Source organism: Dromiciops gliroides, chromosome X, assembly GCF_019393635.1.
Source record: "Dromiciops gliroides isolate mDroGli1 chromosome X, mDroGli1.pri, whole genome shotgun sequence".
Taxonomy (NCBI): Eukaryota; Metazoa; Chordata; class Mammalia; order Microbiotheria; family Microbiotheriidae; genus Dromiciops; species Dromiciops gliroides.
Window position 1 is genome coordinate 14502198 of NC_057867.1, and position 13819 is coordinate 14516016.

General features: G+C 38.6%; 1 protein-coding gene across 4 annotated transcripts in view; it reads right to left on the minus strand.

Annotated features, from left to right (window-relative positions):
• The window catches only part of DIAPH2 (diaphanous related formin 2), a 908274-nt gene that overhangs the window by 846330 nt on the left and 48125 nt on the right, over window positions 1–13819 (minus strand). For 3 of the 4 annotated variants that reach the window (XM_043974079.1, XM_043974078.1, XM_043974081.1), the window contains exons 2-3: window positions 6455–6487; window positions 2554–2730 (exon numbers count right to left, since the gene is read on the minus strand). In XM_043974079.1, coding sequence (XP_043830014.1) covers window positions 2554–2730; window positions 6455–6487 — 210 coding nt within the window. The remainder of the gene's footprint in view (window positions 1–2553; window positions 2731–6454; window positions 6488–13819) is intronic. The other variant, XM_043974080.1, reaches the window with a different exon arrangement.

Here is a 13819-nt window from a genome sequence, read left to right on the forward strand (position 1 = left end):
CCTCTCCTTTCCTTAGAGGACTGAAAGTTCAATGAGTCAGCAGTATGATGTGTGAGCCAAGCAAAACAAAACAAGCCTGGGCCTTAATGGCCTACTAGAGGAAGTAACCTGTACTTATAGAATATTATTTAAAATATACACACAAAGTAGATAAAGTACCAGCCCTGGATTCAGGAGGACCTGAGTTCAAATCCAGACTCAGACACTTGACACTTACTAGCTGTGTGACCCTGGGCAAGTCACTTAACCCTCACTGCCCCACAAAAACAAAAACAAAAACAAACAAATAAAATATACACACAAAATAAATACAAGGTAATGGGGGGGCCCTCTATGTGTGACCTCAGGCTACACTGGGAGAGGAACAATTCCCATTCTCTGCCCTTGCCAGACTTTGTCTGCTGCACCGTGTATAGGTCCAGAGACCACAATTTAAGAAGGACATTGATAAGCTGGAGAGAATCCAAGAGAGCAACCAGGAAGCCACAGGGCCTCAAATCTAGTACACATGAGAATCAGATGAAAGAAATGGGAAGATTTAACTAGAATTAGAGAGGACCCAACTGAGTTCCTGTATTTACAGGGCAGCACAGGGTTAACAGGAGAGCAGAACAGCAGTAATTTAGACCCACTGTCAGCAAACACTTCCTAAACACAGGCCTCATCCCAAAGGGGAACAGGAAGGCTGCCTCCCAAGGTGGTAGATTGATTCATCTTCTTCAAGTCTAGAGGCTGATGCCAGCTCAATGCCCACTTGGCAGCTGTGGTATAGTGGTGCTTCCTTTCAGGTATGGGCTGGACTAGATGATCATCTCTCAAGTTCTGTGACTCTGGGTAGCCAAAGTTGTTGAATAAAGTGTCTACTGGATTCCATAGCAGGTGAACAATAGATTACACACAAGTCACTTCAACCTTCAGATATGGTGAAAGCTTGGATAAAAGACTTAAAAAATCCTCCTAGCATATTAGGTTGTTTCTTATGCTCATACAGAGAATAAGTTTGCTAAGTCTAGAGCATTTCTCTGGGAAAAAACTAAGGGAGATATGAGCTAGCAAGCATGAGGTTAGAGAAGTGATCAAATAGGGCAAATATACAAAAGATAGTTTAAAAACCATCAAGGTAGGGGCAGCTAGGTGGCGCAGTGGATAAAGCACCGGCCCTGGAGTCAGGAGGACCTGAGTTCTAATCCAGCCTCAGACACTTAACACTAGCTGTGTGACCCTGGGCAAGTCACTTAACCCCAATTGCCTCACCAAAAAAAAAAAAAAAACACCACCAAGGTATCAAACATTCCCAATTTTATTTCTATTATAACTAGCACTGTGGATACCTGCCTTTGTAACTCCAGCCTTCCTCTTCTCCCAAGGCCCTGAAGTTTTGATTCCCATATCACTCCTGTTCTTGGCCTCTCAGCCTATCAGGTGTTGGTGCTCTCCTCAAGCCAAACAATTCCAGCACCACAAGCTGAAGAAAATGGACTGACATACCTTCGCCCTCATGCCCTCACCCCAAAGATCAGGGTTCCTGGAGCATTCCTGGTGATCATGGCCAAAGGCTGGGGCTCTGAACCTCAAGGTACAGGAACGGTACAATGAATACGCTATTGGCCACATATACAGACACTAGACTGCCACTCTCCTTGAGAGCAGGGATTGTTTTGTTTATTTGTCTTTTCTTTCCTTGTAACCCAGCACTTAGCACAATGTGGGGCACAGAGGAGGTGCTTGATAAATTCTTGATGACTGACTGCTCCACATTGTCTCATACTACTAATAAAGTCAGTAAAGAAGGCAAATGACTAGTGGTATGCCCAACAATGAGCTGGAGCTGGCAGACAAAAAAAAAAGGGGAGGAGGGATTCAAAGTAATAAAGTAATTTTACTAAAGAATACCCAAGGGGGCGGCTAGGTGGCGCAGTGGATAGACACCGGCCCTGGAGTCAGGAGGACCTGAGTTCAAATCCAGCCTCAGACACTTGACACTACCTGTGTGACCCTGGGCAAGTCACTTAACCCCAATTGCCTCACTAAAAATTTTAAATAAATTTTAAAAAAAAATAAAGAATGCCCAAAATATGTGATCTGGCTACAAAAGAAAACAACCCACTCACTCCAAAAGAGAATCTGCTAACAAAACTGAGGAGCTGCACTGATATAAGGGGAAGGGAATAAGCATTTACATAGTGCCTACACTGTGCTACACAATTTACCATTATTATCTCATGTGAGCTTTTATCTATACCTCATTCAATACCCTTATGAAATAGCTGATGGGATTTTCAGCAAGATGAAATGACACCCTGTGCAAAAAAAAAATCAGTCAACAATAAGGATGAAAAAGAGTTGGTGTATCACCCAACTGCTCCTCCTCTCTCTTTTAAGTGGTAGAAGCAGCATGTACATATAAACAAAGTCACTCCAAGTCAACTGTCACTCTATACATGAACACATGCGCGTGCATGCACGTGCACACACACACACACACACACACACACACACACACACACACACACACTTTTGACAATTTACAACAAAACAAGGGGTCTGTCTTACCATCATTTTTTCAAAAAGATCCAGCACTTCCTTCTCTGACAAATTCAAGGATCGCTCTTCATATAATGGTTGTGCTGCTGGAAACTCAGTCATGGCAACTTGAGAGTCAATAGGGTGTTGAATAAGAGGTTTTTCTTTCTTAACAGCAGATTTTCTAAAACTTGTAATTCGGTCTCGCTGCAAATAGGAAGGGAAAAAAAGCTCTAAGAAGGGGGTCAAGAAACATGAAGAAATGAAGCTTCCAAATAATTCCTAATTCAACATATCAAACATGTCACAACTATGACAAAACATCCTTTTAAGCTGCAAACTAATCAGAGAGTGTACTGTTTTGATGAGATTTGTGGGGCTGAAGGTTCCCTCCCCCAAAAGCTTCCTCCTTCCCCAATGCCTAAAAAAGACATTCTACAGCGTCCTCCCCACAAAAACGAAAACATCCAAGCTCCAAGCTTTGGATACCTACGTATATGTGGAAGAGAAAACAGAACGCCTTGCTTCTTAAACAGGGTTTCATAAGCCAATTATGGGGAAATGGACAGCTTGTATTTCCCTCCTCCTCAAGACTGAGAGAGGTTTTCATGGCTTAAAATGTCAGTGAGGATGACAATCCACAGGGAGAGCAAAAAGCTGGGGTGCCAGTTACTCCCAACAAGGAAAAGTTGAAAAGGCCATTTTATTCCCTATTAGATAAACAGCTGAGCAGGAAAAAAAGATGATTTCTTATTTCTACATGGCCACTTTTCTAAGGACTGAAGTGTTAAGGACAACCAAATCTTGAGGCACTATTTTAATGCACAATCTCTGTTAATTAGCTTGCAGTTTCACAGGGAAGGAAAAGTTAATTGCTTAGTTGTGTTTCAAAACAATTCCATTTTTTTGTAATCTGAAAAAGGTATTAGACAGCACATAATTAGTCATTTCCATAAAACTGAATACTCTTCAGTTTTATGCTGGTTTCCCGGTTATTAAGCAACACATGCATACCTGCACCATTCCTATGAAAAAGGCCAAGCATTCCATTCCCAACAGCAAGGAGGGGTCCAGCCCATCCAGGCTGAGGTTTATGTTCACCTCCCCATCTACCACTTGCTTGCCCACACTCCTATCTTTTTTAACATTGCCAAAAGGAACACAGATGTTATGAACAAGATCTTCAGTCCTCACGAAAGAGTAAACCGTAATATTTTAATCATCCAAAGTATACTTTCATGAAAAAAAGATGCTTGCTTGGAAAGTAACCTAAATTATACAAAGGCTTGAAGCATCTTATTTAGGGTTACCAAAATACCAAGTGACTATGTGTAGTACACATAAGTTGTGCATGATAAGATAGAACAGAATTATAAAACTGAAGACCTGGAAACAACCTTGTGAGCCTGGTCAATCCCCTTCCCCCACACACACATTTTAATGATAAGGAGCCTGTGGCAGGGCCAAAACTAGAGCCCAAGATTTCTGACACCCCCAATCGCCATTCTAGCGAGCAAGCTATGTGTGTGCATACACAGAAATGTGCATATATACAGAATTAATCTGGATTTATATTTGCATATATATATATAATATGTATATATTATGATATTTTGAGTTCCCATGACCTAGGATTTTTAAAACTGGGTTTTTAAGAGATATTTTTCACCCCTTAACATACACAAAATGTTGAAGTAACCCTAAATAAGGCATACATTGTATCTAACATATGTGTTATATTTCACAGGATACAAGGTTATTATGGACATTAAAACATCTAAATATGTAGGAAATAAGTCAATTTTCCAGTCTTTCTCCCACTACTCCATATACCAGTCAATAAAAAATAAGGTAGGGGCTGATGATGAGTGAGATGAGCAGAACCAGAAGAACAATGTACACAGTATCATCAACATTGTGTGTTGACCTACTGGGATGGACTAGATTCTTCTCACCAGTGCAATGGTACAGAAGAGTTCCAGGGGACTCATGATGGAAGAGGATCTCCAAATCCAGGAAAAAAAAAGAACTGCGGAGTATAGATGCTGAATGAACCATACTACTTCTTTTGTTTTGGGTGCTGATGTTTTTCTATTTTGAGGTTTGTCGTCATTGCTCTGATTTTTCTCTTATAACATGACTAATGCAGAAATGTTTAATGTTATTATGTATGTATATATATATATGTATATATATATATATATATATATCAGATTGTCTGCTGTCTAGGGGAGGGGGGAGGGAGGGGAGGGAGAGAAAAAAATCTGAAATTGGAGAGCTTGTATAAACAAAAGTTGAGAACTATCTTTACATGTAATGGGAAAAAAATATTTTATTAATTTAAAAAATAAGGTAGGATCATAAATAAGATCCTAGACTGAGGGGCTCTGAACCTGGGGTATACATACCCCCAAGGAGCCCATGGATAGATTTTAGGAGGTCTGTGAATTTGGACTGGAAAAAAAATCTTTATTTTCACTCAGCTCTAAATGAAATTCAGCATTGTATCCAACTATTTGAAAAAAAAACTTTATTTGGAGCAGGGGTCCTTGGGCTTCTTCCAGACCTCTGCCCAAGAAGCCCTAGGCTAGAGATCAAAGGGCCCTCCAAGGCCATTGAGTCTAACCTCAGGTAGGCAGGGTGGTACACTAAGAGGAGAGAGGCATTTGGAGCAAGAGGGGCCTGCATTTAAACCTCCGTTCTGATACCTCCCACTTAAATGACTTTGGATGGGGGCAGATAGGTGGCACAGTGGATAGAGCACTGGCCCTGGATTCAGGAGGACCTGAGTTCAAATCCGGCCTCAGATACTTAACACTTACTAGCTGTGTGACCCTGGGCAAGTCACTTAACCCCAAATGCCTCGTAAAAAAAAAAACAAAAAAAATGACTTTGGATGACTCACTTAACCTCTTCTAGGCCTCAGTTTCTTCAACTACAAAATGAGGACTGGATTAGATGAATTCCAAAGTCCCTTTCAGTTCAGTCTATTATCTACACATGTTGCAGATAAGGAAATTGAGGCTGGAGGAAATTTTGTGATTTAACTAAGGTAATAAAGGAAGTTTGCATCAGAGATGGCACTCTTAAACAAGGGTTCTCTTGACTTCAGAGTCAAGTGCCCATTCCATTGCACACATTATATGCATTATATGCATGCAAAAATTATGGAAGTTGTGCTCTTCAAAAATTATTATTCCGTAAGTTCCATATCTATTCATTTTGTCTTGAATTCCTAAAGAATTCCAAAGGGAAATGAAATTAAGCAAGACAGCATCAAAATGTTTAAAGTACCAACAATAACCTACACTATTATTTGTAAACAGTTAACTTCTAAATAAAACAAGTGTTGTTTAATATTTTTTTAAAAATTAATTAGTCAGGGGGCAGCTAGGTAGCACAGTGGATAAAGCACCGGCCCTGCATTCAGGAGGATCTGAATTCAAATCCGAACTCAGACACTTAACACTTACTAGCTGTGTGACCTTGGGCAAGTCACAACCCCAATTGCATCACCAAAAAAAAAAATTAGTCAGAAAGCAATTGACAGATTTAAACTTTGTATCAGTAACCATTTCCACAAAGATTGGTGATGATGGTATCAAATTCTTCCTAAACAATTTATCTCCTTTTTTTTCTTGCTTACTATTTGACATGTTACTTTCTTGATTGTTATTCAATAATTAACTAGTGAATGTAAACATCCACCAAAGCCAAATGTTTATCTGAAAAGGATGTAATTAGTTTTGATATCAAGAATATTGAAGGGGAAAGGGCTGTCCACAAGTCAGATAGATCAATATACATATACATATAAGTAGACTATTTTTATATTCTTACACATATTTCAATGTTTTAATGTCCATATACTTTAGGGAAAAGATAACATGCATTGGTAATCTAACATAACATGCTAAGAAGGCCATCTTACCACATCATCGGCCAAAGTTTTTATTTGAATGTTCTATTAAAACCAAAAGGAAACAAAAAGAGAATTACCTGTCAGACATTTTTACATAATTGGTACACAAATTACAGTACAAGAAAAAAAACAAACATTTTTCTATTTATCTAAGCGCTTCATCTCCAAATAGCTAAGAAGTATCAGTACATTTTGCAAACACATGCAAACCTGCATGTGTGTGCGCACACATACAAATGCACATGGCAAAACACAAAAGAGAATTCACTAGAAGCTTTTCTCCTTTTCTCCCCTTACCCCAATGTCAAACCCCACTCAGAGTAAAAGCACTGAATGAACATTGATTAAACACCTGGGGAGGGGCACTGAGGAAATACCAAGTTTTGATAGTTTCATGTAGGATGTCGTGGCACACACACATTACTAACTATAATACAAAATACTCGGGTTCATCAAACAGGTGCCAAGTTCAAATTTAGAATCAGGGTGAATGGGGGTGGGGGGAGGAAATCATTGAGGACTTACAAGAGGCAGCCTTTGAAATGTGCTTTAAAAAATGAAGAGGAAACTCCAGGAGAGAGAGAGAGAGGCATTTCAGATACAGGTAAGAGGATGAGGAAAAGACAGAGGCAAAAGAAAGGAAGGGCACCTATGAGAGAGAGGCAGCTAGTGGTTCAGTGAGGTTGCAGACTAACATGAATGTGGGTACACTGGAGAGAATAATATGAGATAAAGCTAGAAAAGAAGGGGAGCATCAAATTACTGAGGGCCAAAATTATCAGGCAAAATAGCTACAGGCCCACCAGTATGCATAAATTAATGAAATTGGGCAGTAATATGAAGAATGGTTATGTGTTATTTCAATAAAGGTCCCACCCCAGGGGCAGCTAGGTGGCACAGTGGATAGAGCACCGGCCCTGGATTCAGGAGGACCTGAGTTCAAATCCGGCCTCAGACACTGAACACTTACTAGCTGTGTGACCCTGGGCAAGTCACTTAACCCCAATTGCCTCACTAAAAAAAAAAAAAGAAAAGAAAAGAAAAAAGAAACTGCTCAACAAGAGATAAGCTTAATATGCCAAGGGGAAAAAACCACCTTTAAAATGGAAGAGAGGTTGTTATGAGGGCTTTTTTACCTTGATATTAAAGCATATTTCAAGTACAATATAAACATTTCCATTAATTTATCTAGGTTGGGGGGGGGGGAAGATTTCTACCCACAAAGTTAAGAGTTAACTCGATTCTCTCAATATATTAGTCACAAAATGAGAAACATGTAAAAGTAGATGAAACCAATAATTAAAGGAACCATAAAAGTTGATTTCATTAAAAGACTGAATTATATTGACTATATTGATTATATTCCCAGCTTAAATGCCAAATAAAAACATTTATTGCATTAAAGAAACAGATTTTCACATATAATGAAATTGTGAAGGGGCAATGCGACACATTTTATCAAAAAGTGATTGATCTTTATGGTTTTCCATAACACAAATTAAGAAGCAAAGGTGGAGTTTGCTCCAAAGTACACAGAACCAAACCACTACAAAACAAACAAGAGAGCTTTTGGTCCTATCCCTAAATAAAAAAGCACTGATTAAAGTCATTGTAATAGGCATGATAAGGGTACACTGACCATCTATTGTCGTTAAAAGTAAAAACGAGAAACCAATGATATAGTACATTGTATCAGCAATCAAACTTGATTAAAACAATTTATGATCAACTATTAATATAATCTAGTACTATATTATCATATGATCACTACTCTAGAATCTCAAACCCTTAAGGATAAGATTTAGTTATAAACTCTAATGTTGATGTTCTGATTACATACAATACAAGAGTCATTCATTACTGAAAGAAAATTAAGTTTTAATTTTCTCAATCAGCCAGAAATTAACAAAAACAGCAAGAAATAAGGAAATCAGCTCTCTCATGGTTAGTGTTATATGGTAATGCAATGATTTAGAAGTAATGTTGAAATTATTCTAGTACCAGGGAAATTGGCCAGCTAAATAGTTTATAATCCAAAAGTCTTCCCCCAATTAAAAAGAAAACAAGACACTAGCTTTTTCTACACCTTCTTCACCTTTTGGGGGGCTGGGCCTCTAATTTCACCAAGAATAAGGAGAGTTCCCAGTTGTTTGATCCAACAAGAAAGAGCTGTAACTCCGCCTTGGTAACAGTCTTGGAGATGTGTCTACAGCATCAGGAGGTAAATGACTCGCCCACACAGTTCATAATATAATTTGGAGGCAAAACTCAAACCCAGGCCTTTCTGACTCTAAAGGAGGCTCTCTAGACATTACTACACTACCTTTAAATAAGGAAAATAAATAAGCTAATGATTTCAAGTAAAATAAAGGAATCTATAATATATAAGTTTAAATCAGAAGTCTCTTCTGGTTTCCTGAAGAAAACTAATCAATTAATTCTTCAAGGAAGACGGTAAGCAGCAAAAGTCAAAAAGTCATTAAAATCAGATTCCTCTCCCAGCTGTCCAGATACTGTGTTCACTCAGAACCTTAACAACCTTACAAAAGAAATTAAAATGAATACTTCACTTAGCCAACAGCATACTTCACTACAAAGCTAAACATTTTCTATATGCCTATAGTAAAATATTAAAAAAGCTGTTTTTAAAAAGGATAAAAAGGAGGCTCATTTGATCAAGGCTGAAGGAGCTATGGGAGGAGACCAGAAAGGACATGGGCTGAAAAGAGCAGCAGGCCAATAAGGGGATGTTTTTCAACGGTCATAAGCAAGAGACTGGCTAAGGACCAAATAGAAGCCTAAATGGGTTCCAAGATATGTATGAACAACTAGAAAACAGCAAAACAAAACAAAACAAAAAAACCCTAACAATTTGGTCACTGGGGGGCAAGTAGGACAAGAGGCCAAAGGCCACCATCATCAATAAGTCCATCCCCTTTCAGTCTTTCTCCAGGAAGTGATATGGAGGGACCTAAATCATCACCTGGGCTAAAAAGATTCTCACCACCACACCTCTTCCCAGGTGTTTTGTAGTTAAGGGCTAAAATTCTAGCTAGTCTGTCTAAAATATCTAATGAGTGGTCGCCAATAAATTATAAGCTTTAGCAAGAGTTAGACCTTTAAGCATTTATTAAGGAAAACAAGAATTTGGTAAAGAGAGAGAGAAAGGCCTAGATTCCTATCTATTAAAGGGAGAGCACATTTCTAGCTCTGCTCTCCACCAGAGTCCAAAGGAAAGAGAGTGAGACCGAGCGCCAGTCTCTTCCTTCCTCCTCCCACTAGCCCGCGTCACTTCCTGATGCCTGGTCTTGCCCTCAAAGACCTTTGCTTCATGGGCAGAACTCTTCTACAGTAAGTATCCAGCAGGTGGCGTCATTCCAATCGTTACAAGTTATTGAAGTTAGAACACACACACACACACACACACACACACACACACACACACACACACAATCTGTATAGACATAAGATAGAAACAGAGGGTAGATTAAGAGTTAAAAGGAATTTTCTGGCCACAACTTAAACAAGTGTTTTTTGTTGTTGTCCAGTTGTTTCAGTTGTGTCTGATTCTTTGTGACTCCATTTTCTTGGCCAAGATACTGAAGTGGTTTGCCATTTCCTTTTCTAGTTCATTTTATAGATGAGGAAAGCTAGGCAAACAGGGTTAAGTGACTTGCCCAGGGTCACTTGAACTGAAGGGGAGAAAAGAGCTCAATTTGAAGAAGTGAATGTGATAGAGGAAAAGGATTGAGGAGTAAAGACCTAAAGAGAAGGCCTCAAGGAGAAAGGAGCTAGCAAAATGAATAAGAAAGGCAAATGAAACAACCTGGAGAAAAAAGTAAGAGATAGTAAGAGAAGGAAGAGGAAATAGATTCTGATTCTAAAGTTCCTGAGAAAAAGGAAAGGGAGCTGGGTGTGGTTATCAAGTTGAATTGTCTTAAGGAGGTTAGGAAGTGAAATATACAAATCTACAAATAGTTGCAAAAAAGACAAGAAGGAGGGAGGAGTTAATTGGAGAAGCAAAAGCTGATTGAGATGCTATCTGAAAAGGGATTTAGATTGCTGAACAACAAGTTAAATATTTTAATATCTTGACCTGGCTAAGAATGAAGTATATTTAAGGAAGGCTGGAATGAATTTATTCCCTTATTGTCTTCCAAATCTGATCAAATGGGCTATTTAAACCAAAAAGAAAAGGGAAAGAGAAAGGGAAGTGGTGGGGAGGAGTGGTCCTTAGCCAGTCTCTTCCTAACTATAAGCCCATAGCCCTATCCAAGAGAAGGAACAAAAGATCATAGCATCTTCCCAAACCATTCCTTTCATCATGCTACCTATCCTGTGACCCTCCTCTTCCTCATCCACAAACCAGGTCCCTGGGCTCTGATGGGTCAACTACAACCAGGCTCCAGGCCTCTTGCCATTTCAACACCTGGAGGTTGACAGCACTGGATTAAAACATGAATTCTGACCATTCTTTCTAGGAAAAGAACAGAGACAAAAGTCCACTAGCTTCTGGGAGTGGCAGGGTTGAGTAAAAGGTTTGTTTTTTGGGTTTTTTTTGTTTTTTTCAGGACAGGGAAAACTTAGACATATTTGTAGGTTAAGGGAAAAGGTCCCAGAAATAAAGGGATTGAAGATGAATGAGACTGATATCAGCTCCTTATCATGAGTGAGACAGAGAGGGTTTAACTTTGGCAGGGAGAAATTCAAAATCTTCTAAGTCTTGAAGGAAAGAGGAAAGGATAGGTGAGGACACTGAGATGATTCAATTAGCAAAAGAAAACTGAGGAAGTTAGCTGCCCCACAGGGTAAATGCAAGTACTACTATCCCCATTTCAGACATAAGGAAAAAGTGGTTCAGAAGTTTATCTTGCCCAGAACCACAAGGCTAATAAACAGCAGGGCAAGACTTCAAATCCACGTCTTTGAGTAATGACAGATTCCCATTGTAAGGCTTATAAATGAGCAATGGAAACAATTCTAAAAGAGAAGCTCCAATTTATTTGGGGTCAGAGGGAGTGGAAGGGGGCCATGATCGCTGGGGTAGAGAATAAGTGTACAGGCTTTCCAAATGACTTCTTTTTTTCACTAAGAACCACTTGAGAGGGATGAAACGAGAGGAGTGGGTGGCTCCAATACCCAGCCGGCCATGTTTCACAGGCTTGTAGGTGATAGAGAATTCGCCCAGGTAGTGTCCAATCATCTCGGGCTAAATTTCAACCTGATTGAAGGTCTTGCCATTGTAGACGCCCACCGTACTGCCCACCACCTCTGGCAGGAGGATCATGTCTCAAAGGTGTATCTTCACGACCTTGGGCTTTTCCATGGCAACACTTTCTAGAATGCTTCAATTCAATTCAATCCAACAAGAACCTACTATGTGCAGGGTATGACACAAAGAAAAAAAATCAGCCTCTGCCTTCAAGAAACTTACATTTGATTGAATTTCCTTCTGGTACATTAGTTTGTGACACAAAATCTTTTCCTCCTATGAACAAGTCAGCTGACAGCATGGCTTGTGCCAAAGAGACACAGGAGAAAGAAAAATGAATGGCCTTGTTACCACCTACAAATCTCAAGGAGAGATATGTTCTTAATCCCTTGGGTGGTAACAAAGGAAGTGACAAGAGGCTAATGCAGGCTGTGCTGTGTTTATGTTTGGACAAACAAGGGAAAAAATCAATCCCAAAGAATAAAAGACCATAAAGTTGCCTTAATTTCACTGTTATAGAATGTGTATTAAATTGCCATGGTAATTCTCATAATCAGGCTGAAGAGATAATCACATCTTTCCCATAACAGCCACTACTTAGAACTTCATTTCTGTATGGATTACATATTTGATCAATAATCAAATATAAAAGAAAAGAGAAGGAAGTTCAGAAACAGACATAGACAAGCAGAAGTTTTAGAATTATAATGTCAAATGTGTTACATACTTTTTTAAATAGAGATTTCTGATTTCATACTGTATATGGAAATGATCATGTTTGTTGATGTTCAAGTTCATAAGAAAGAAAATATAATAAAATAATAATCAAATGTGAAGAAGTATCTCATTCTGAATTCCAGTAAAATGCATCCTGCTATACAAGGTCCCCTATACAACAAAATATTTATAACCGGATTTTTTTTTAGTAGCAAAGAATTAGAAATAAAATAGATGCCCACCGACTGGGGAATGGCTAAACAAATTGTGTTACATAAATGTAATGGAAGCAACATTACTGCTCTATAAGAAATAAAGAATATGTTAAATACAAAAAAGCATGACAAGACCTAAATAAACCAATGAGAAATGAAGTAAACAGAACTAGGAAAACAATAAACATAATGACTGTAATGTAAATGAAAAGAACAACAAAATCAGAACTGAATGCTACAAGATTAGAATTCCTGAGCTTGAATGTAAAGATCTAGAATGTACTTCTTCCTCTCCTTCCTTTACAAAGATAGGAACCCTACATATGACATCAGACTAAGTTCATGTGTTGCTGAGTTTTGCTTAGTGATTCAGTTTTCTCTTTTTGTCATTTTTTATTCTAAGGTCCTGTTCTCTATGAGAGGGAGAGTGGTAAAATATATTGGGAAGTGTAGGTAATGTAAAAATCAAACATATCAATACAGATTTTTAAATATATCAAAACTTCATAAAGGAATAAACGTGATCCAAAGCAATTACATTTCATGTGTGTCCTACTTCCTTTTAACCATGACTGATTAACTTCCATGCTGAGACAGAATAAATCTGAAATGTTCAATCAATGTTGCTATGTGAAAGCATATATAATTCAGCCAAAAGTGAATTATTGCATTAAATGTCCCAGGAGTATGACTTGAAATGCTATTTAACTCTATTAATAGTTTGCACCATTAGTCTGTAATTGTAGCACTGAGTCAAAAATCTTTGATGTAAACTTCATCATCTTCTCCAAAGCGACTGTCTTACATCTACTCAGTTTGTTCAGATCTACGTGTTGATGCTTACATTTTGTTCCCTTCAGGCTGAGCAGATTTTTCACAGCGCCTCCCAAGAGCAAACTACATAAAGCATGGGACTGATTTAAACTCCTTTTTTCTGTCATACACAGATCTCCTAAATTATTACAAGTAAACTTCTAGGGTGAGTTGATCATAAAATTGATACTTTCATTTTCACCATTTTACTATTCATAACTCTTAACAGCAAGACATCACCTAATCACTTTTTTTTTTTTTTGGCGGGGCAATGGGGGTTAAGTGACTTGCCCAGGGTCACACAGCTAGTAAGTGTCAAGTGTCTGAGGCCGGATTTGAACTCAGGTATTCCTGAATCCAGGGCCGGTGCTTTATCCACTGCGCCATCTAGCTGCCCCAAAATAATCTTTTTTTTTT